This window comes from Hirundo rustica, chromosome 10 (assembly GCF_015227805.2).
Source record: "Hirundo rustica isolate bHirRus1 chromosome 10, bHirRus1.pri.v3, whole genome shotgun sequence".
Classification (NCBI taxonomy): domain Eukaryota; kingdom Metazoa; phylum Chordata; class Aves; order Passeriformes; family Hirundinidae; genus Hirundo; species Hirundo rustica.
This window is the reverse complement of record NC_053459.1, coordinates 2,071,605-2,095,329: the sequence shown is the minus strand read 5'-3', so window position 1 is coordinate 2,095,329 and position 23,725 is coordinate 2,071,605. Positions and strand designations below refer to the sequence as shown.

Below are 23,725 nucleotides of genomic sequence, written 5' to 3'. Positions count from 1 at the left end.
ATTTACTGACAAGCTGTCAAAGACCTGCTAACATGTCAGGACTCTGGAATGTGATAAAGTGGAGTTTTTTTGATAAAGCTCTTTTCAGTTCATGATATCCATGTGGAGTTCATGTCCCAGCTTGGAAACAGCCAGCACCTTCCTACTCAAGTGTAGAGGACTGCACATCCAGCAGAGTCCCTGGAGCAGGACAGAACACACGGGGATGCTGAGCTCAGAGGAATCCCACCTGCTGCTCAGCAGTGCAGGAATCCCCTGTCAGCACCAAGGGACCTTAGCAGGGATCACTGCTCCCTGAAAATCTGTATTCCCAACCCCACAGGATCAGGAGGCCATGGGGAACAACACACACCAGTGACTGTGCGTTGGAGAGGGAGAGAGGAGGGAGTTCTTCCATGTGCAGCCACTGAAACTGTGGAGGCAGTGACTGGACTGCAAGTGATGCCTTAGGATTTCAGCTTTTATATTGTTCAAATCCTGTGCTGCATTAGTGCATAACTCCAAACTCCATACAGAGTGTTAGTCACTGTCTTCACGCTTTGGTCAGACACAACAATTCCTCTGGGCCTGGAACTCAAGGACACCCTACAGTCTCAGGCCCTGAAAAGTAAAAACAAATGCGAATTGGGGGGAGCAAACTGGGGGTGAATGACTTCATCACCTGAAGCTGCAATTGGAGAATTAACCCCGGAGATGCAAATTAACCAAACTCGTAATTGTCTGAAAAACTCGTGACCATCATCCACCTTGGGTGTGGCCTCTGGGAGGCTCTGACTGCCCAAGGTGTATCTGTTGAAGGCCTTTAATAAACACCCACTTTATTCTCTTAATCTTGTCTGGCCTCTGTTCTAGGGAGCCACCCCAAGGCATCACAGGAGGTGAGGCTGCTGAAAAGCTTTCTGGCTTTCTTACAGGGCAATGCCATATTCCACCCTGTCTGAGGGTGGAAAAACATAAACATGTGATAGTGCCAATCACAGAACTGCTCTGCAGCTACAAGAAAAGTCTCCAAATCTGGGGCTTTAAATACGACACAGCCTCATGACTCGGCACCCCTGCTGATGCTCAGGGCTTTTCATCCCCTTTGGAAAAGCAAAACACAGGCAGCACCTGGCTGGTTCCACATTTCTGTGCATCCCTTGGAGGGCCAGAATGAAATCTGCAAGGACAGTGGTTGGAGAGACCCTGGCGGGCAGGGATAAGGCAAAGAACTCCCAAGAAAAATCCCCTAAGGTCCATGGAATGAACACAAGTGCAGGAGGCAGTGACCAGACTGCCTGGGACTCATGGATGTTTCTCACACCACAGACTCACTGAAAGGAATGATGTTCCCATGGCTTTAATAACAATATGTAGAGCTCCATGAAGAGAGCAAGAGAAAAACTTCCAGTAAGCATGAGTAGTTGGTAATTTTCTAAAAAAGTAATTTTTTAGATGGGTGAATCTGACATGAATATTTCAATTCCCAGGACTATTCTTCTGCAAGTACCTTTTATGATGAGTGATAAAATGCTCCTGCCTGGGTGCAGTTGTACTAAACCATTGTAATGGGACTCTCTGCTTGAACTCGCAATGGAGCTGTATCCCAGATTTGGGGCTGCATCCCAGTTTTGAGAGGATACTTTATTATCAATAGCTGAGTTTCAAATGAGGCCATGACCTCTGCCAATTAGATAAATCAGGATATTGACAGAAGACAGTGTCACAGTTGTTTAACCTGAACCAATGGAATTTCTGTGCTTTTCTGTTCTCAAGGCTAAGCTCCTTGCTGCAGATCACTGTGGGCAGCGTCTTTGCAGCAGCCTTAGGGTTCCCACCCTGGACAGGAGGGAGGAGGGCAGCAGCATCCAACCCTTTGTTTGTTTGGCTCAAACTGTTGTCTCATTAAGTCAAAGGCCAAATTCCCAGTGGTAATTACTGGGTCAAAATCAGGCCAAACTCCCCCATCTTTTATTTTTTTTTCCTGGCCTTTATATTCCTTCTTGTGAATTTTAGAATGTGATGTCTCTAAATCAAGAAGAATTTTCTGGCTAAAAATATCAAGCTTACTATTCATTATTATTATTATAAATATTATATTATTATTATTATTTGCAGGGGGTAAAATATTCCAGCTTGAATCAATATTTTCCCTTTTGTGTTCAAAACCTACAAAATTATCCCTTGAAATTAACATTCTTCCAATTGCATATGTACAACAAATGTTTCCATTTTTCAAAATGAAACCTTTTCGATAGAGAAACAAATCTGTGGGTTTTTTAATAGGAAGAAAACTGCTTTCCCCCCATCAGCTCGACTGTTTTTCTATTGTGTAAGAGATTTATCCTGATGGAGTTTAGCCCAGGGCGCTGTGCTTGCCCCCCCACGTTCAGGTTACTGCAAATGTTCTTTGTGCTGCCTGTGGTTGTAGCAGTGTCCTGCCCGTGCTGCAGCTCCATACATATTTAAACAGGCTGTTGCCTTACAAGCACATGTTCAAAAGATTTTATCTAATCAAATTTTAAATAGGAAATTACTTGTCTGACTTCACATCAGAAAGCTATTCCTTTCCCTGCTGCTCCAGATTGGGTTATTAGGATTTCACTACTAAATGGTCAGCAGCGTGTCTGAGTCACCACTCTTCATTCTGGCCTATAAATATCAGATGATGATTTATTACTGGGCAGTTGCAACGCCGCAGTAGCAAATTCTCTTTAATCTCTTTAATTTGGAGAGCAATGGCAAATAGTTTGGAAAGCTGAGAATTTCTAAGGTTCTCTGTGCTAGTAACTGCTTTATCAGCTGATTTCAGTGTCTCCCTCCACTTTCTGGTGGTTCCAGGAGGTTCTCATGCCCACAGTGACTCCTGCTTATTTCTGTGAATTAACTGCTGACTGTGGGCAGCAATTCCACGGTAAATGGGCTAAAGCTGTGATGGTGACAACGTCCAATGACTTTTACAGGTAAATTGAATAAACTTTGAAAGAGTAGCTGCTCCCTTGTGTGCTACCTGCCTCGCCACTGTTTAACATTCCAACCTCATCTGGACCTCAGGTGAGAGTTCATGATCTGCCCAGTGACAGAAATGGGAAAATGGTACTGTCTGCATATTCCAAAGTTGGAGTTTACCCCCCAGAATATCCAGGTACTGCTTTCATCTCTCCCAAAAAGCTAATTCCATTTCTCCTAGAGGACACCAGACCAATGTGTCTCACTCTTTTTGGGCAATGGAGCTGCCCGGGCAGGTTGCTGGTGTCAGGGAGGTTTGCTTCTGCAAATCCTGCCTGGATCATTTCAGAAAGCATGAAAACAGGAACTGGACTGAAATCTCACTGCAATGAAGACTAATCTGCAAACTTGACAGAATTGTTTATTTAGAAGATGAACAAACTAATGCGACACAAGATACCTCGAGAGATTAAAAAAAACCGAACAAACAACACATTTTCTTAATTTCAAAAGATCTTTTTGTCATATTCAAGGTTCTTTGTAGTTTTTTTTATTTCAGAAATAATTCAAATTTGGTTTGACAAACTATGAGGCATTCAGAAAAGAACAAGCACAATAGGGAGATTAAAGAAGACAGCCTGAAGAACGTTAGACAATCTGTCTAAATCCTGAAAGACAGGAAGACAAGGAAAGAAAACATTTTCTGATTGTGATATTTAGGAGCCTGAACTAAGAATAGAATGTAATTTGGAAAACTAAAAGCTTCTGATACAAGTAAACGCGAGGGGCAGTTACTGGAGGCAAAGAGGAAACCAGACTAACAACAATGTCCAAAGTGCTTGCAACTGACTTTTCCATCACGGAGAACTCTGATGATGACCCTCAGACATCCATAATTTCGGGAATTCACCCTGTTTGTACATATTCAGGCTCCACATTTCAGCACCTCATATAAACCCAAAAAGATTTCTAACTTCCCTCTTTTGCAAGTTAATCCTGACTTTGGGACTACTGGATGTTACAGCCCAACACACCCTAAAAAGCCTCTGAAAGGTGTCAACTGTCCTGTCCAAACTGGAGATTTCAGGGAAATATTACTTGACTGCTCTCAGGATCAAAGGACAGAAATAAACACTCTTAAAAAGCAGCAGACAGGAGATACTATGGGATAAACCAGATGCAAAATCACCTGCTGAGGAATAATGTGCTTAATCTTCGAACACTTCTCAGGGAAGGAACTTAAGTACGTGCAAGATCATCAGCTGGTTTAAGTTATTTTAAAGTACCTTGATCTCAAGGCAGCCAGATCCAGCCCTATAAATTCTTGATGCTGTTGATATGTCACATACTTTAGCCTGAAGTTCTGTTCTTTTTGTAGTAAATCGAGTCTGGAGTACAGAGCAGTTGTGCTGTGCTCTCTGTTACCGTAAAACTAAACTGTGCTTTCTTTCAGGGCTTTGTTTTGATCCTAAATTTCTCAGCTGAGACATTCTGATGGCATACCTGCTGGCTTCAGGCACAACAGAACTCTTTTAAGGAGTGCTATTTTACCTTGAAATGGACAATCAAGGAATAGAAAACTTCCAAATGTGAACCTGGTGTATTCAAGGCAGCTTCTCCCTAAAAGCAAAGACAAAACACCCCCAAGATACATTGGTTCAAGAGAGGGAGGGAAAACAAACCAGAGCAATTCATTTCCTCCTCTAAAAGAACAGCAACTGCTTAGGCTTTCCTTATAAATCATAAAACAAGGGAAGGTGTCAGCAGGGAGAAACAGAAAGTGTATTTTCATTTGTCAATAACTTTCAGTTCTATTTCCACTGCCCAGCAGCTGCACTACCTGCCTTTCACTTGTGTGCAATGAGAGATGACAGAGGGTTTCTTAAAGCCTTCCAGGTTGCAGTTAATTCCTAACCTTACCTTAATTAACCCTGCAGAATTTACCTTTGGAAGAAACAATGCCCAAGGTTTGATTTTAGTACCTTCCTTCCTTGGAGAAACGTGAGGAGGGAAGGTGGCAGAGGTGCCATGGGTGCAGCACAAGGAGCAGGGAACAACGTCCCAGTCCCCTGGCTCTGGCCAGGTAATGTTCTTCCTTTGTGTGGCACAAAAACCAGCTGGCAGGTGAACATTTTCCTGGGGCTTGCAGGATTGTTTTGATAACTTATAGTCTATTTTAAAGGGAGCTTCCATTAAATGATAGGAGTTATCTGTTTTGGAGCAATCTGAAGGACCTTTCATTGTTAACTCCTCTGAATTAATTCCAGCTTTGTGGTGTTTTGGGGGCAGGTTGCCTCAGCCTTCACATTCATCCTATCACTGTGTGGCACGACCAAGATATTTGAGCTCCTAGGTGAATTCTTTGTCAGAGGATCTAAACCACACATCTCGTGAGAGCTCCATGTGAATGCCTGGATTTATTCTCCCCTTAGCTTGGCTTATGAACTCCGGATGCCAGCCTGCTCCTTGCAAATGACACTGTCAGAAAAAAGCAGGGTTAAAGTATCCACCTGCAGAGAGCTCTCACAGCCTGAACCAAGATGTTCTCCATGTGTTTAGCAATGCAAGTTTTCTTACAAACCTTTCTTGTATTCTAGCCATCAAACACCAAGTTGTTTCTTTTTGTTCATGCTCTTTGTGGTTTGACTCTGGTGCTGTTTGGGACCATCCAGCTTTGTGACCCTTCTGTTTAAAAGAAGCCCTGTTTGTTAATACCTGTGAGAAATGCTACCGAGTGGGAACTCGCTGGAAAATGAGATCAGTGAGTTTTCAGTTTAGGGCTGTTTTCAAAACCCATCTCAGAAATAGATGTACACACGGAATTACTCCTGTGGAAAGTAACCAGATAAAATACTGCTGACAAGGGCAGTGAAAATTGTTCTGCTGTACTAAGTGTGTTCAAGGGACAGAGATTACTGGTAATATTTTTAATGGGAAATTGGTAAAAGCGCATTACCCTTCAGTGATCTCCCGTGCAGTCCCTCACGGCTGCTTATACAGCCTACTACTGCAAATACTTAAGCCCCAAATGTCTTTATCTTGATCTCTCCAATGTTTAATTTCCTCCTACAGAACATGCATTGGGAAGGCTTAGGGAAGCAACTGAAATGCTTTACCTTTTAATTTTGTCTAAATGGTGCTAAGATGATCAGAGATGTGCTGTAATTTACATTTTTCTGGTGAAAAGGTAAAATTGCATTTCCCCAATTACCATTTTCCTCTCTGAAGGCACCAGAGATAGCACCAAAGCTGTTCAGGGTCACAGAGCTGGCACATGGTCTGTTATTCCTTTAGCTACTGCTCTGATCAGCATTAGGAGAAATTCCTGCAGGGGATGTGTTTATCTGGCCATGCAGAAAGTAATTTCTACAACTTGGCAAAAACTCCTGTCATGAATGGGTCTAAGCAGGAGCCCTGGTGGTGCTGGGAACTTTCACCTCAGGTCCAGGAGTGAGAATCTGAAGGAACTGAAATCCCATTCCTTTACACCTCAAACTGTCATGTAAATGCTGAGGCAGGTTGAGGAATGATTCTAAGATTCTTCTTCTGTTCATTCCAGTTAAAAACATACTGTGCAGTGCAGAACAAAAAATATCTTATTCCATCTTTGGCAGATTATAAAATAGATTTATCCAGGGACAGAGCTGAGGAAACCTCCTTTTGTCTCTCTCTCTTTTTTCTCTCTCTTCTTCTCTCCCCTTGTAACACTCTCTTCCCTCCTCTGCAGCCCCTCTCAGCTGCCCTCTGATCCCAAGTGCACCGAGCAGAGCCCGCAGGAAATGCCACTGTCACCCAGAGAGTCTCTCAGCCAAGTGCACCCAGGAGGGAAGGGTGGGACACCTCAAAGTAACTAATCTCAGCACCAGACCTTCCCAAGTTCAAATAAATCATCAAAAATCCGTGCTTTTCATTTTGATCGATTAGGTTTCTCTGGTTTTCTCCGCTCTCGTGTCTGTTCCCAAACTGTATCCTAAACCAGAAGCCACAGCCAGAAATTTGCCAGCTGTGGAACTACCATTCACTCTCCCGCACACGTGCTGGCAGGGTTTGCTTCTGCTCCTCTTGACAGAGGCTCATGTCCTCCTACCACCCCAAATGGCAAAGATAAAATGGAGTTTTCCTGAAATATCAAACTTTTATAAGGGTGTAATCTGTTACTGTGCTGTTTTGAGGACAGAATGAGGCATTTACACTGAGGGCAATCTAGGATTTTATAGGCTCTCTAAAAACAGAGCTGGAGATAAAATGTCTTTAGCAACAAAGGCCGTAGAAAAACGGGGAGGAGGTGTGATGGAGAGGTTTCTCCAGGCAGGAAGATAGAAGACACTGAAAATGCAGCATTTCTGTGAGCCAGGATCATCTGTGAGGACATGTGGCAATGAGAAGCTGATGAGCATGGCTGACTGCCAGCAGATATTATGATCACAGAATATTGATGTTTTGTACTAATAATTACAAAATCAGCAGCTGTACAACTGCGTATTTGGATAAATACCAGTGTAAGTGCATCCTGTGACATGGTGAATGGAAATGAAGTATGATAAAATGACAGGTCATACAGTAACACTGATGCCAAGAAAAGACAGACAAGCTGGGAGAATGGTAACATAATAAAGCATTAAAGAATCTTGATATTCAAAAGGAAAAAACTGATAATGAAAACATTCATAAGCAGCCAGAGAAATGCATTAAATTTCCAGTGCTGCTGAGAGCAGATACAGATCAGACCGGAGACAATAAGAAAAAAGAAATTTTACTTGTCTGCACTTGTAAAGGCATACTGGGGCAAAAATGCATCCTTCTCATAAGCCCTAATGCAACCAGCATAATCTCTTCAGATAGTCTGAAAGATAAGCAGAAAGATGGGGATTGTCTGCACAGCCAAGAAGAAAGCCAAGAGTTGGAATCATATCATATGAATGCTCCAAGTAGATTTGGTAGAGATTCCTACTCAGGCATTATCTGTGACAATAAGGCAGGATGTTCAACTGGGATGCCTGAAATCTGAAAGTTCTTGTTCAAGGGAGGGAGCATCATGAAGGAATTAGGAAGTACAGAAGAAAATTGTTACTGGGGTTAGGTAAGCATTTGGCAAAAGTCACAGTGATAAAACACATTTAACCCACAGTCATGGCCAAAGCCTGGCTGGGACGTCCCAGGACATGTTTTTATTGAATGCCTGCACTGACTGACAGGATTGAAAGTATTGTACAAGATCTGCTGTGCCTGAAGGCCAGCACTGGTCAGGCACTGGTTATTCCATGGACACCCACTGCTTTTGGGATGGGGACACAGCAGAAGCACAACTCTGTGTGGAACAAGGCAGTGAGCCAGGCAAAAGGAAAGCTCCGTATTTCCATTTCCCAAGTCAGAAGAAGTGGGGTTAACACCTGTCCCACCTGAGGGCTGAGCTTTTTGAGCCATATGTAGATTCTACCCTCAAGGAGATGAATGTAGTGCAAATATTGAAATCCAAGTACCCCAGACATTTGGGGTTGTGTATTCTGTTCAGTGGCGGAGGGCCCAAGGACAGCCTAAACTCTATTTTCCCTCACCTGTGCTGATTGCTTGCCCTGCCAGCCAGAGGACAGCTGCAGTCCAGCATGAGCTCCACTCCCTGGCACGATGTTGCATCAGACTCCTCCAGACAGAAGTTTGGATTCATTTCTGTCTTGCACTGGCTGTGTGAAACCTCCAGACACAGAGTACAGGAGTACCTGGGTTTGTCCTGATGCAGGTGTGCTCACGGACTCGTGCCCAGAGTGGTGTCAGCGCAACCTTCTTCACCACAATGCTCCACAGCTTCCACACAGCTGCCTTTGGCCTAACTAAACTAAACACAGGTTTAAGCCTACCTGTGGCCTAAACATTTCCTCCACCTCAGTTTAGAGTGAAGCACCCGATGACTGCCCTGAACTGACACCTAACGTTGGTTGTCATTGCTGGGTGGGGCCTCACCACAACACAGAGCTGGGAACTGAAATTCCTTGCATAAGCTTCCTTCCCACTTTTTACCAAACATTTTTCCCCTCTGAAAAGGAGGCAGCAGAGGCAGCACCCAGTGTGACTCTGCTGCTGCTCTCTTTTCCAGCAGGACACTCATTCCTCTCCCACAGTCCTGCAGGGCACTGAGCAATCCCTGCTCTTCTCCAGCACCACCTCCATGTAAGGGCTTACACCAGCGGGCTCACACTGTGATCAGATCCATGTAAGACACTGGTTCTGTGAGCAGGCCGAGCTCAGCAAGGCTCAGCCTAAGATGCTGCTTTGCCCTTCTGCCTAGAAACCTGCCAGACTGCAGCAGGGCAAACCACAGAGCAACTTCCCCATCCACGCTCAAGATTTATATGGCTGGCTTTCCTCTTCTTAAATCTCTCCTAACGCAGCTTTGTTCAAAGATGATTCACAGATGTTGTCATTAAAAAGTTGGTACTTGCCAACAAATAACACATGGGTCTGCTTGAGAAACTGCTGTTCCCACAGCTTTCCCCAGGAAGAGGTACTCGGGGTAATTGGTAAGGCCTGTGAGAACGGGACATTATAAAGCTTCCTCTGCCATCCATAATTTTTGAAGAGAATCCTGGTTTCCTGAGAATTTATCTTGTTCGTATAAAAATCACTTGGATAAATGCACATGCTATAGAATATAGAATAGATAATTAAGCACATCATCATTAAAGAAGTGTTGATCTTTTCAGGTAATAGTGAATGGGTCAAGCAAAGACTTATTTGCAACAAACATGAACAAAATCCCAGCACTAGCTTATGGACAGCCATGTATCTTAATTATAGACATAAGATAAAATGACTAATTGATATGCAGGCATGAGTCTCAAAGGCCAGAAGGTGACAAATGAAAGGACAGGACCGTACTGTCCACTGCAGGATGAGACAAACTACAGAGGTAGCAAACCCCAACCAAAAGGGAATAAAAAACAACAGAGGGAAAAGGGTGTTCCGTGACCTGGCAGAGAATCACTCTGTGCTCTCCCACTCAGGACAGGCTGAAGTCTAAAACCCAGGAGCCCAGGTTGCTGTTAGCAGCTTGGGAAAGCAACACAGGGAGTCAGCAGCAGACCCAGTCTGGGGAGATCCTTACAAACAGCTATGAATAGAAATGTCTCACAATGGTAACCCATATATTGACGAAATTCTTGGCCATCTATCAGGAAAACCCTGATGAGGCTTTTTTAAGGAAAAGCCTTTTTTTTTTTTTTTTTTTTTTTTTTTTTTTTTTTTTTTTTCCTGGGAGGTGGAAAGAAATGAGCATTCGGTGGGTTTTCAAATGCTAAAAGCAATCTCAGTCTTTTGCAATGCTCTCAATGCACAGAGCAGCACATATAATTTTCATATAGTTTTGAATAAATGACAGATGTAGTACATATTTACTACAGTCTCAATCCTGAATTTTAGAGGCTGACATTGAAACATTTTTCTCTGTTTTTCATGGGCCTGTTGTTAAAAGCATGACTGCTCTGCCAAAAAGTCTGTGTTTGGAAAGGCTTTTATTCCTTTTTTATCCCTTTTGTTCTGCAGTGTGGCTCCGTGCTCCAACCAGCCCCTAAGAGCTCGGTGGCATTTCACAGCTCTTGATGCGTCACCCACACCTGTAAGGACATTCCCACTGACTTCACACCATTTGGATCAGGGCCCCGTTTGGGATTTAGCTTTAGAGTCAATTCCCCACTCAATTTCCAGGCAAGCACGGAACAGGGAACGTTGTCATATTCCACTTCTACAAAGCAATGAGTAGATGGACTGGATGGGTTTTAAGCTTAGGAAATACAAGTTCACAGGCTGTACAACTGCCAACATCATCTCACAGACATGCAGCAAGGGGAAATTCAACTAATCTGATGTTTGTTTTTCTTTAACATTCTATTAAAGCAAAGCAGCTCCATAATGAGATTACTGTATTTTATCTCTTAATTGTATCCAGATATGGAAAAGAGATTTACTGCTAGTGGTTTGTATAGAGTACAATATTTTAATGCTAATTATGATAGAGCATTACTGTTGTCACACAATGAAATACTTATTCTTCTGTTATGAATCAATACCATTTTCTAAAATTTATTGTAACTACCTTTTTAATTGGATATACACCCTGCTAAATTCTGCAACAGCCAGTTATATAAATATAATTCTTTTAAATCCAGGATGATATCAGCATAAAATATTTTAATTAAAGAGATTGCAAAAAAGGAGGAAAAGTGACATTAAGTAGCTTTCCATTATTAAAGCCAGCTGAAAGTCAAGTCTTGAAAACATTCAAGTTTTTATTTTTGAACTCTGCCATTGTCCATGGCAGCATGGATACACATCCTCCCCAAATGGTGTATTAATAGTTTGATTGTTCATTGAAGACTACCAAGCACCTGGCTTTTTTTCTATTACTCCACACAGAGAGAAAACCATATTACAGTATTTATCTTTCTAAATCCCCAGGGCCTAAAACCTCTACCAGTCTTTTCTTTGCTTATGCTTGAAATACTGTAAACAATTAAAAAGTTAAGCGAAGAGTTTTAAAGTAACATTGCATCCAAGTTCCTTTGTTCAAAAATATTGGTGAGTAGAAGGTAGAAAATCTCTGCTTGATCTGTCAGCTGTAATTACTTAAGGATTTTTCAAGAAGTGTCCCTGTGTTATGATACCCTGATCATACAGGCCATCACTGCAAACTAAAATTCAAGTCTTTATAAGCTGGTACTGCAATTAGCTGTAACACTGTGCACACATTCCAAGGCACAGCTTTAAGCCTGGTTTTCCTGAGCAAACATTCATTACAGGGATGGCTGAAGTCTTGACCACAAGCTGATCACAGCATGTTCGCAAATCTTACCTGAGGACGAGACACCTCTTCCCCCTCTCTACTCAGGGGCAAAAGGACAAGAAGGCATTTGCTCATCTCAGCAGAACCAAGCAGCAGTTTACAACCTACCTGAGCTCCAGCTATCTCAGTGAGCATTGTTTTCAGCACCCTCATACCCGTATTTCATGTATTTACACATCCAATCTGCATTATATTTACACTGTGGTAAATTAAACCAGTTACATTTTGGTGAGGTAAAACGAATCAGAACTTAGTGATGAGGTAAACCAATAATATCAAGTATTTAAAACATCTTACTTCTTATTAAGTTACTGAAAGGATTTAACTACATACTGTATTGTCAGTATGTCCGTGGAAGTTTTTAGATACTGAAGCTGGTTCTACGCTTCATGACATATTATCCAAGTAATTTAATGAATAAATATTGCAGAATGCAATATCTGAGTCTATCAAGAAATTTCATTTAATCAGAAGCTCACCACTAGAGTGAGTGAGCTTCTGGTTAAATGAAATTTAAACCCCACAGTGTTTCTTATGTTTTTTTCAAAAATATATACATTGAGCCAACTCTGGATCATCCTTCAGTATCATTTTGCAGTAAATAAATGCTCATATAAACACTTAGCATACTCTATAAGGTCATCAATTTTCTATTTATCTGAAGAGCCCACATTATCTAGGAAGGCTCTTCAGCATTCCTGTGATCCAGATTTCACTGCAGACATTATTCACTCGACATTTAAGTCTTTTATCTGCATGCCAAGTGTTAAATTATATTGGGTTACTGTCTGTGTCGTTCTTTTTTTACTGCAGCTCTTCACAGATTAAGATTCAAATCCTTTGAATTTAGCAGGATTTTGACAGCGATTCAAGCAGTGTAAGTCTTAGCTCTGTCCACCTAATTGTGGCACGGGAATTTCTAAGCTCTCTAGGTGCCCACAGAAGCTGCTTTTACCTGCTGTGTGCATCCTGTCCCCGGATCCTTGGCAGCCATCCTCATCATCACAGTCTCCGCTTGACTCCATCTCCTCGCTCCTTCCAGCCCCACTGCCAGCATCTCGGGGACCCCATCTCTCCAGCTTCAACTTTGCCTTCTCAGCATCCAGCTGAAACGAGGAAGGGACAAACCAAGCACGGTCAGACCGCTCACACAGCTCCTACCCCGGGCACCCGTCAGGTTCATACAGCAACAAATGCTCCCTCATGCACTTTCAAGAGCAGCTGTTTCTGGCAATGGCATTCAAACTTTTTGGAACAACAGACTATGCAACCAAATATTCCCCACCATAGATGGCCGGGGGCACTTATCAAACTTTTAACTGAAAACATCACAATTTGCCAGTACCATCACAGGCAGTGCTGTTCCTACAGTTTTTCCTTTGCCAACCCCAGTTTGGGGCACGCTTGTTAATGATGGTACAATCTGCCAGCTGTCCAAGTACTTGTTTTGAGGGATTTACAGTTGAAGACCATGGCAAACTTCACAGCTGAGGGCATTTGCTACTTTCCATGATGGGCTTGGTCACTTGGAAACCTTGCTCCTGGATATGACTTTTAAGATGCTGCCATTTAAGAAGCCTGTTCCAACTGCAAGTTGTTCATTAGATTTCACTTGAAATATTTCCAGGACTGAGCATAGAATAAGTAAGCCTTTTCTAAAATAAATCTAAATCAATCACACCAGGTCATGCTTGCTCTAACAACATATTTACCAACCAAAACTCAGCTTTTTGATCTTTAGATAACCCCTTCTCCTGCTGTCACCACAAACAGCTGCCTACTATTAGCACTGTGGAAATAAATGGTTTTTCAGCTCACTGATAGTTCCAAAAGATGAAAAATCCCATTTCCTTGGGAGTGAATCTAAACCCAGCCTGTGCAGGGCGCACAAAGAGCAGCACTATCTGGGAAAAAAGCCCAAACCCAAATGGCTTAGACTGATAAATTGTGTTATAAGGCAAATATCCGTCAAGCAAGGATGGTCCAGGAGAAGCCTGAACTTTTCCCTAACACCTAAGGAGCACCGACCAAATGGAAAGACTGTGTACTGCCCTCAAAGCCTCTGCACTGCTGTCAGATTGTGGATCTATCCAGTACCCTTCAGCACAAGTATCTTCCTCCCAAAGTACTCCAGATCCATTTCAGGCTTTATGATCTGCTTCATCCCAGAGGACTGATTATTCTTGGTACTGAGCAAAAAAGTGCTTTGAAATGTAACGCTTTGGAGATTCAAACACTAAAAAGGAGCTGTTCTGGGAGCTGTGGGTGAACTGGAGCACAGGGCTAACACAGCTGTATTAACTGGGCTGAAAGGAAGGTGATGGATGCAGCAATTCCTCTACAGTGGGAAGCTTTGTGTCACAGTCTCCTTCAGGCGCTGGGAGCTGCCACCCTCCACTGCGGGGCTGACAAACGCTTGGAGCGGCGCAGCAGGGATCCGGTTCTGTGGAACAGCAGATGCCAACTTCCACTGGCCAGAACTCAGGAAATTCTGCACCCTCTCACTGAAGAGCTCCATTTGCTTCTTCTGAATACACAAATAACTGCAGAGTGCAGTGGGAGGATCAGTGAGTGGGAGGAGAGGGTGTGGACTCAAGTAGGGAAGTGCATTGAACACTCTCTAATTGTTACTGCATGTCTGTTTTTATAAACAAGTTGCTTAAAGTTGAGCCTTGGTATTCACAGCCATAAAGACCGATGTCATGGCAATACAAAACAACATTTTGTTGAACAATTGGAAAATTTTGCCTATGAGGGAGAAAGATAACTCAGCTCTTTCACAAATTTATTGCGTTCTGACCATATTAGAAAAGACTCATTCATTCTTAGTTATAATTCTTCAGAATGAAAAGAAATGGCTAAGTGGCAAACAGAACAGACACAAAATGTAATAATGGCTTTTAATGACTGTTTGCAAGTCAGAGCAGAAATGTTTACTGCCTGTTAAGGCACTCCTTTGCAAAAATCTGATTTCATTCATTGCCCATGGCTCAAATTCTGACCTCTGCTCCTAACAAGCAATTCTGGAACCAAATGGGCCCCAGCTCCAAGGAGGAAGCTCAGCTTTTCAGCATGGTGCACTGCAGCATTTCTGGGTTCTGGTGCCTTCACTGCAGCAGACGAGGAGCTGGAGCCCAGCTCCGCATCTCCTCTGTCTCTCTGAAGGTGCATCCAGCCCCTTCTCGCCTTGTCAGCAGAGAGGGGCCACCAAACTACCCAGAGCCCTGATAACCAGGTGACCACTACCACTTCATGACAACTCACGTGCAGCCTACCGACCCTTTTCACCTTGGATACCCTTTCCCAGCCTCTTCACAACAGGGTTTTATGTCCTGTGGCTACCACTCACCTAGAACAATGGACCAGAGCCTGTCTTTGTCCATCAGTAAAGGTTTATCTATAAATAAACTCATTCCAAGGAGATGGGACAGTTCAGGTACTTCAGCGAGGAGCTCCAGACACAGCAAGCATCCCTGTTGGGAAGGCAATGTCACCATTTCCCAGGGACTTGTGACCCAGCATCCTCTTTTCCAGATTCTGAAGGCACAGCTCTCCTTTGGCTGCTGCCACAGGACGCCAGTGACATCAATGTTTCAGGGCAATGGCAAAGCTTATGTCAGCATGTCCCAATCTCCCTTTCTCCACAGAACAACAGAAACCTGTCTCAAAGGCCTGAGACTGCACCCTGGAGGTGTTTTAAAATGCCTGGACGTGGCACTCAGTGCCATGGTCTGGCTGATGAGGAGGTGTTAGGTCGTAGGTTGGACTGGATGCTCTTAAAGGTCTTTTCCAACCTAGTTCATTCTTTGATTCTGTGAAAATAGCACCGGCATCAGGCTGGGCTGGGCTGGTGGAGCTCTAGAAGATCACAATGGAAGACATGAACCATCCCTCTCTACTCTCTGGTCCCAGGGGCTGGGTGTGGGCAGGGAATGCCTGCTGTCCTTTGTGGCTCTGGGACTGCGAGGTCCCCAGCAGGGGACCTGGAGGTCACCTGAAGGTTCAGGTCATCTTCAGAGACAGCCTGGCAGACTGATGGTTAAAAACCTTCAACAATTCTCCAGGCTGCTGCCACCAAGCACAAATCCTGCTTGCCCAGATGGCTGTGGGGAGGACCAGAGCCCCTTGCCCCTATTTAACACAGGGGAGCAGAGACTGGAGTGAGCCATGGCATTTCTATCATTGCTTAAGAGGCACTCTTTTAAAAACGCCTTGTTTTGGTGGCTCTTTCCCTGCCAGCTGACAAATGATGCCATCCAGCCACCTCTGGCAACCCTGCACAGCAGCTCCTGCGTGGGAGTGCCCTGCTCTGGTGCTGAGAACTGATGCCTTGGTTAAATAATTGCATTTCAGGCTGGGCCCTGGAGCTTGTGCCTTTACCTTCACAAAGCACAGGATAGCTGCTGCCTAAGATTCTAGGGAATACTGGGATCGTAACAGCTTAAAAATTAAGTCTTCAAGTTTTTGCCATATGTGAAAGGTTTGGGTTTGTTTTTTTTTTTTTTTTCATCTTGAAAAGGTTATATAAAGAGATCCATAAGATTTGTACAGTCCAACTGCAAACTGACTCAAATCAGGAATTTCCCCAATTGCAATAAGCTTTGGATCAGGTTCATAAACCTCTGAAGGGTTTCTGAGAAACTATATACTGCTTCTGTGGGGAAGTGTTAGTGTCTGTATCTGACTCAGCCGAAAGGTAAAAATCACATATTACAGTTCAGCTCTGAGTCAGACACAGACGACTCTCCTGCATGGATTTTATTTATTCCAGCAAAGGTCCCAACCTTAAGTGACATTAAAAAAAAAAAAAAAAAAAAAAAAAAAAGTAGTTCTGCTGACATAAGGTTTTCTGGAGAAGAAAGAATTCACATGAGAGTGGCTCCTGCCTTTCTCCTTTATTAATACTTCATGATGTAGCACACAGGTTCCCAGTCACATGAAAGAGCCCTTCAGACTGCAGAGGCTTTGGAGAGCCCGTGACACACAACCCCTGAGCTCTCCACGACGAGTCTAACCCTGATTCTCACCAGGAACACAGGTGTGGCAGAATACAAATTCATTAGCGTGGTTTTTCACGAAGCCATGTTCCGCTTGAATACTTCCACACCTTAATTAAATAATAACTGCTTCACTCCACGAGAACCATTGTAGAAAAAGGTGCCAATTTCTATCTGTTTCATGGATAAGTCTATTTGCTGAGGGGTCATAGATGCATGTGTATGACTCCAAGCTGTAGGGTAATAACCTCATTTCATCAGAAAATAGATTTTAAAATTATATTTTACACCACAGTTTCAGGCTTCTCAGGTCAGTGAACACAACAATGAAAATATTCTCTTTGAATAAAGCCACTTAAAAGTTGTGTGCTTGGAATATTCAGAGACAAATTCCATAGAATAATTGTTCTGGAGGGATTTGTTAATTAGTTTTCTACAGGACAGATTGCACTGTGAATGCTTTTTCCTTCTGAAGAGTCAGCTCTGAGGTGAAATGTGACTTTTGTCCACTCACCACATGAGCACACCTATCACTTGCTGGTATTTCCAGAGGGAGGAAAAACCAGCTGATTATACACTGCATTTACAAACTGTAAGCTAAGCATGATTTTTTCTCTAGGTACTTATATGTAGCTGCCTTTTTAAAAGTGCTCTAGTGACATAAATATGATTTGCAGAGACAAAGCATTTTGCCAGCTTATGCACAAATAATGCACAAAGCCTCATCTTGAAAAGAGTCATAAATGGCTCAATCCTTCCATTCATTTCTTTAAAAATAAAAAGAAAAAAATCCTTTCTAAACCATTATTAGGTCAGAAATGACTACAACTGGAAAAAACAATGTGCCTTTGTTTTTGGCCTGTTATATACATTTTTTGTTAGGAACTGACACACTGCTTTAGGCATAAAGCTGCATTTTACTGGTGCCTTGTGACTGAGCAGATGTTCTGTCATTTCACAAAACAATAGCAACATAACAAATTTTAGACATAACTGCCATATATACGCTTATTCCAAGTGGGACCTCTCTGAGATAACATTTATGCTTCATTTTCCTCTACATATGCCCTTATCTCCTTTATAAAAGAATTTGGCAGTTGCTTTTGTTTCTTCTTTTCACATTATCCAGCACTCATATATTACAACGCAACTAAGGAAAATAAACTTATTGAGCTTCAATTTTGTCAGACATTTTCTTTGGTTCGTTCTTCCTTTGTCCCTAATTCACAGAAACCCAAAAAGGCCCTATGAATTATTCCCTTCTAGTTTCTTCAGGAAGTAGTACAGCTCGAGGAGGCAGCTCCTAAATCCCCTTTTTAGCAGAAGAGAACAGACATCCAACCTTCTGCAGCAACCACCACCCCCAGCCTTCCTTCTGCTGTTGTTTCAGATCCTTCCAATAACCTTTCATGACACATCCTGCTTTACAAGTCACCTGGACACATTACAATAATTTAAATGAACAGCTATACATAATTTATGGGGCACGCTTACGGGCTGACAACGGCTCTGGAATTTGATTCACGTCTCTCCAGATTAGACCTTTTCAGCTTGGGAACTGGACCAACACTGGTAAATTCTTTGTTCTGTGGTTTTCTCCCCAGCCTAAGCACCTCACATTTACATATATTGATATTTGTATTTACTGTCCATGCCTGTGCTCCAAGAATATATAAATATGTATGTATTTTATATACACTGATGGGGAAGACTCTCTTGAAGCACATGGAAACATGCTAAGTGCAAGTCTCAGGAAGTGGGGCCAACACCCTCCTTTCGCCCTCTGCCTTGGTGTATCTCCACTCAAGCTACACACAGGAATTTCAAAGTTCTTCTCCCATTTTTGGCAATTTTTTCCCCCACGTTTTTTGTTTGTTCTCTCATCAAGTTTCCCAGAATAATCCTACCCACTCTGTATTGGTTTGGGACATAGCAGGTGCCCACGGAGCCACCTTTTGGATAAAGTGCACAAATTTCTGTTAGAGCAGGACAGGTTTACAGACCCAGCAGCAGGAGGGTCACAGTGACAGAAAGCTTCCTGGGGATCACTGCATGTGGCAGGGGAAATGACACAGCTGCTTCTAATGTCTTTTCCATGTTGTTTTTTACCTTCTGCTCCATTCTAGAATTGTTTCAAGTATGTTGATTATTTGCCCAACCCTCCCACAGTTTCTGAGCATCTCCAGTATGAGCTTTACATCTTTCAGGAAGGTCAGGACTATTTTCTGATTTTATCCATGTTTTTATAAGCCAAAAAAGCTGTTGGAACAGGTGCTTTGATTTGTTTTGACTTTCCTTTATTCACGTCAAATCACTAAATTACTGTTTTCAGAAACAGCATTTGTATTCCTACAATGGCTTTAGATTCTCATGGTTTCAGTTAAAGTTTCTTGCAAACATTCCTTGATTTTTCTCTACGTTTCCCTCCTAATTTTATAGCCCTAGCTTCTCCACACACACTTTCTAATCTGTCATTGAGGCTATGTATTTGCCCAAGTCTGTCTCTACCTGTGTTTCCTTTCTGCTGCCCTGGTTTTATACAGACTGACTCATGACCCTCTTCCTGATACTCTTACTGCCAGGTGACACACTGGATACCTACAAATCCACATTTTAAATTATGTGACTACTTTTCATTTCTTCTCTGAGTCCTTCCTCTAACCTGGCTGTCTCTCTGATTTCCTGCACATTCCACGGCAGATCCATACCCCAGAGCAGAGGAGCTAAAAGCATTTATTTCTTCCTGGTTGGATTACAAACATTTTAGCAGGAATCTAAAGATAGTCTTCAGAGATTCACTTTGTTCCACTGCACAATTAATGCTTCTACTTTTGCAGTTCATGGTTTCTGTTTTCCAAGTGCTTAGTCAAGGGGAGCTAGGAGACTGCTAGCACCAGCATCAGCTTAATATTCACTGAATTAAATTGCACAAGCTACAAATGTTCTCATTTATGTTTCTCAATGTTACTGATTACACTGGGAAGGAGTAACAACAATGTGCACGCACAGAATCTTAGCACTACTAGCAAGAGCTTCATAGTAACACTTTGGGTAAAATGTCACCCAAAAAGCACTAATTGTGACTGGTATCAAGTGAGTACAAGTTAAAAAACCCCAAACTTATTCTAAGTAATAATGTGCTTAAACAGATGTTTAAAGAGAAGAAAGAAAATCTGATTTAAATTCAGCAAGTCAGCTGGGGCAAGGGAGCAGCAGACGCCTCTCCTTGACCTCTTGTCTGGCTGCTGTGCTGTAACTTTTTAGTATTTTGTGATGCACTAAAGAAGATCCTTCTGATCTGGTATCTAATATGCCTAACTCAGACAGAGACATTGGGTTAGTCCCTGCCACAGGTGTGAATTTCACCTTTAGACAGAAAATGTAACAAAAAGTGTTGCCCAAAAACATAAGTGCTTTTTAAGTTGCAGTACGTGCTGTTTGAAAATAGAGCATATGGCTAAAAAATCTGTCGTGTTACATTGAAGACTCTCTGCATCTTGCTAAGGTAAAACAAAAAAGGTAAACAACTGCAATAAAATTGTAATAATTTGTAATAAAAATTTAACATAAACATAATTATTGGTGAGGAATAGGTAGTACTTGCCTACAAAAGACCTCTGACTCTTCAAAATAGTTCACTTTGGGAAAAAAACCCAGCACCTTTAGACGCTGTAGTGTACTCTTTTCCAGAAATAAAATCTGCTTACAAAAGACCTTTTTTACCCTTTAAAATTATTTGGGAGAGGATCTGAGGGTCAGAGGCAGAGGGTTGCTGGGAGTGCCCACAAGGTAGTGAGAATGACATAAAAACCCCGGTTTGGTTTACAGATGAAGAACGTAAATGATTGGAAACAGTAGGTATGTCTGTCGCTTTTCAGTGGCTTCTTGCTTCCCCCTCAGCTCTCTGTGCATCATATTCACTACAGGAAGGCTCAAATTCCGAGTTTTGTATAGATAAAATATAATAAGAGACTTCCCTGAGAAGACCATGGCATGAAAGATGACTGGGAGAATCTGGTTACTGCTGGTAAAAGGTATCTCGCCTTTCCCTTAAATGCAGCCATCTCTGAGAATAAAAGAAGCCTAGGAAAAAAAGGTGGAAACAAGCATTTTAACTATCAGAGTGATGAGTTTTGGGAGCAGCCTCCCATGAGGAAGGCGGGGATAAAAATTCTCAAGCATTTGCAAGACCTGGCTGAATAAATCCATGAGGGGAGTTGCCTGTGATGGCAGTGAGCTACACGTGGTATTTCAGGAGGTCTCTTCCACACCTCTGTCCTCTACCTCTACACTCCACTGGTTTCTAATATAAGAAAATTGATTTGTAAAATCACCAACCAGAGCTACCCCCATTAGCAATTAGAAGTGGGTTTTTTTTTCCTTGCTCCTCTTATTTCTATGTGGGAAAATTGTGTCCACCTAGCACGTCCATTCTTCCTTCTAGGCTTAAGAATGAAGCCTCTTAATTGTGCCTGCAGTCAAAATGTGGTTCAAAAAATGTATTAATTATTACTGGGGCTTAACATGGTTTACAAATGAGCTCTGACTCATCAGGGTTTAGATGTCTAATAATAGCCAAGGACCTTGTGTCTGATCAGACTTGGGAAGTGTGAAATGAGAAGTGCCTGCAATCAGCAGGCTGGTCACACTCCATCAGCCCTGGAATGGCACCCTTCTGCTGGGCTGCATGTTTTTATGGGCTAAGTGAGTAAACAGTGGCCAATCCCAATTGTCTAAGGAACAGAGCCAACCTTTCTCCTTGCTTTGTACTCTGACAGCAATTACCTTTGTTATTTGCTGAGGGAAATGTTCATGACATGCTCCAGTGCATGTTAATTCTGTTTCATGTTCTTGGATAATTATCTGTTTTCAAGCTCTATGTTGGGGAACATCATTTTCGCAGTATGAAAAGTTTGACATTTCATTGGAAAGACTCGTGAACAATCAAAGTCTCTCATTTCTTGGTAGTGCTCAACAGACCCAGGCTTTGGATTTGACGTTTCGTGTTGAAACATGACAAAAGCAGGGATCTGCTTAAGCTCCTCCACACTAAATCACAGCAACGAAGCACTAAAATACAACATGGAATGAAGTATGGAAAATATGGGAAGAAGATGGGTAATGATGTTTGTCATCCACTTAGCATGTATCACTGTTGGGAACTACATCACCAATTATTCATTACATAAGCTTTAACGACACTGCAACCCAAAGCCACATATAAAAATAATCCCACTGTCTCAGGGCCACCACACTTCTCTGAAATCTTGAGTATCACAAATATGCTGTATTATTTAGAAAGTGCCACATGACCAGGAAAAGAAAGAGAAAATCAAGGATTGGAGCCTATGCTGCTATGAATCAGCAAACTGAATTCTGTGGAGCTGCTCCAGTTTATTCCACATGAAGGGCCAGCCCAGATTTTTTCTGTTTGGGAAAGCATGGTGTTGTAACAGAACAGACAAATGCATTTCATGTTGCATAAGTCTGACAGAAGAAAAGACTCTCTTTCCAGATGTTGTACTCCCACGGTTTCATGGTAACATCTGAGGACATGATTGAATGCTTTTGCTAAATCATTTTTATTTAAAAAGGGAAGAAGAGGAAAGAAAATATACTTCTGCAAGCAGCAGCTGTCACTGGAGTTTTTTCTTACGGTTTTTCCTACGGCTTTTCATTGATGGCTTCCATGGAGGTTCTGTGCCGCCACACAGACTGAGTTCACAATACTGTGTTTTTACCAGCGAGTCCCTCTCCTCACAGAACTCAGGATTTGTTAAATTTGATTAAAATTGGCTAAAGAGTAGAAAATATCCAGCAGGAGAGGCAAGGCTGAGAGGTGGGGACACAGCGGAGCACGTTACATAAGCCGTGTTTGTTTACGAAACCAGGTTAAAACACAATGTAAGGGCAAACAACCTACTGCCCTCGGCACATCAGCAGCGAAATTTCTGGGGAGCAGGAAGAGTTCTTTGTCTGATGCAGCTTTGGTTTTCCCCTCACAGGTTTAAATTCTGTTCAGGCTCAGAGTGGGCACAGTAAGTAGAAAAAGGTCAATGCATCGGTCTTCACGGAATATCATCTGCTCCTACTGCCTTTTGAGAGCCACTAACAAGATAATCTGATCACAAAGATCAAAAGCTCTCTCATGGTGCACTGGGGAAATTGATAACTGCATTCTCCTGTGCTGGATATCCTATAATTCAGAGCTGGGAACTGGCCCACATTTACCAGGGATGTAAAGTGGCTTTGAAACTCTGTCTTTATCTCTCATTCACACTATATAAAGGAACTGATATTTCCTGGGAGAGAACAGGAATGTTCAGAACAGGGCTGCAGACTCGTGCTACCAGCGCTTTTCTGCAGGAGTCATTTAAGCCATTTCAGCAGATCCTAGCAACCAGCATCTGCCGTGATGTTTTACACTTATATTTTATACTTATAGAAATAAATTCAGAATGTTTTCTTGACAAGTGACTAAGCTCCCACTTAATTAAATACAATAATTTTACTGACGTATCTTCTGAGATTTCTGAATTTCTCCATGCCATTTTTTATTTCACCGAAAATGTAATTCTTTATTTAATTAAAACAATCATCCCATTTTCTCCAGTGATGGGTCTAAATTAGATTCTGCTCTTGTACAGCTCTGTAGACCTTGCTTAAATTTCAAGTAGTGTTCAAAATATGCAAAGAAAATATGTCAGCTCTGCTAAAGACAAGCAAGAATTCTGCACTGGAGCTGGCTTCTATTTCTGTTAAGACCTAGCTTGGAATAGGTGAAAACCCAGGAAAAGTACCTGAAAACTACCAGTGTAAAACAGTGGAGAACAAAACATTCTACTGATCTTGTTTTCCCCCTTCTCAGCAAGATGCTCTCCATTTCGTTTGCATTTCATCTTCCTTGCCGGCTCCTCCTCGCTGCTTTACTTGTGACCCACCCCCTCCCATTTTTGCCTTCTCATGG

At 42.4% G+C, this 23,725-nt stretch overlaps 1 protein-coding gene across 7 annotated transcripts in view; it reads right to left on the bottom strand.

The window, feature by feature from the left end:
• The window catches only part of LOC120757069 (glypican-5-like), a 337,974-nt gene that overhangs the window by 83,839 nt on the left and 230,410 nt on the right, over positions 1-23,725 (bottom strand). For all 7 annotated transcript variants that reach the window (XM_040074150.2, XM_040074151.2, XM_040074149.2 and 4 more), the window contains one exon: positions 12,717-12,867. In XM_040074150.2, coding sequence (XP_039930084.1) covers positions 12,717-12,867 — 151 coding nt within the window. The remainder of the gene's footprint in view (positions 1-12,716; positions 12,868-23,725) is intronic.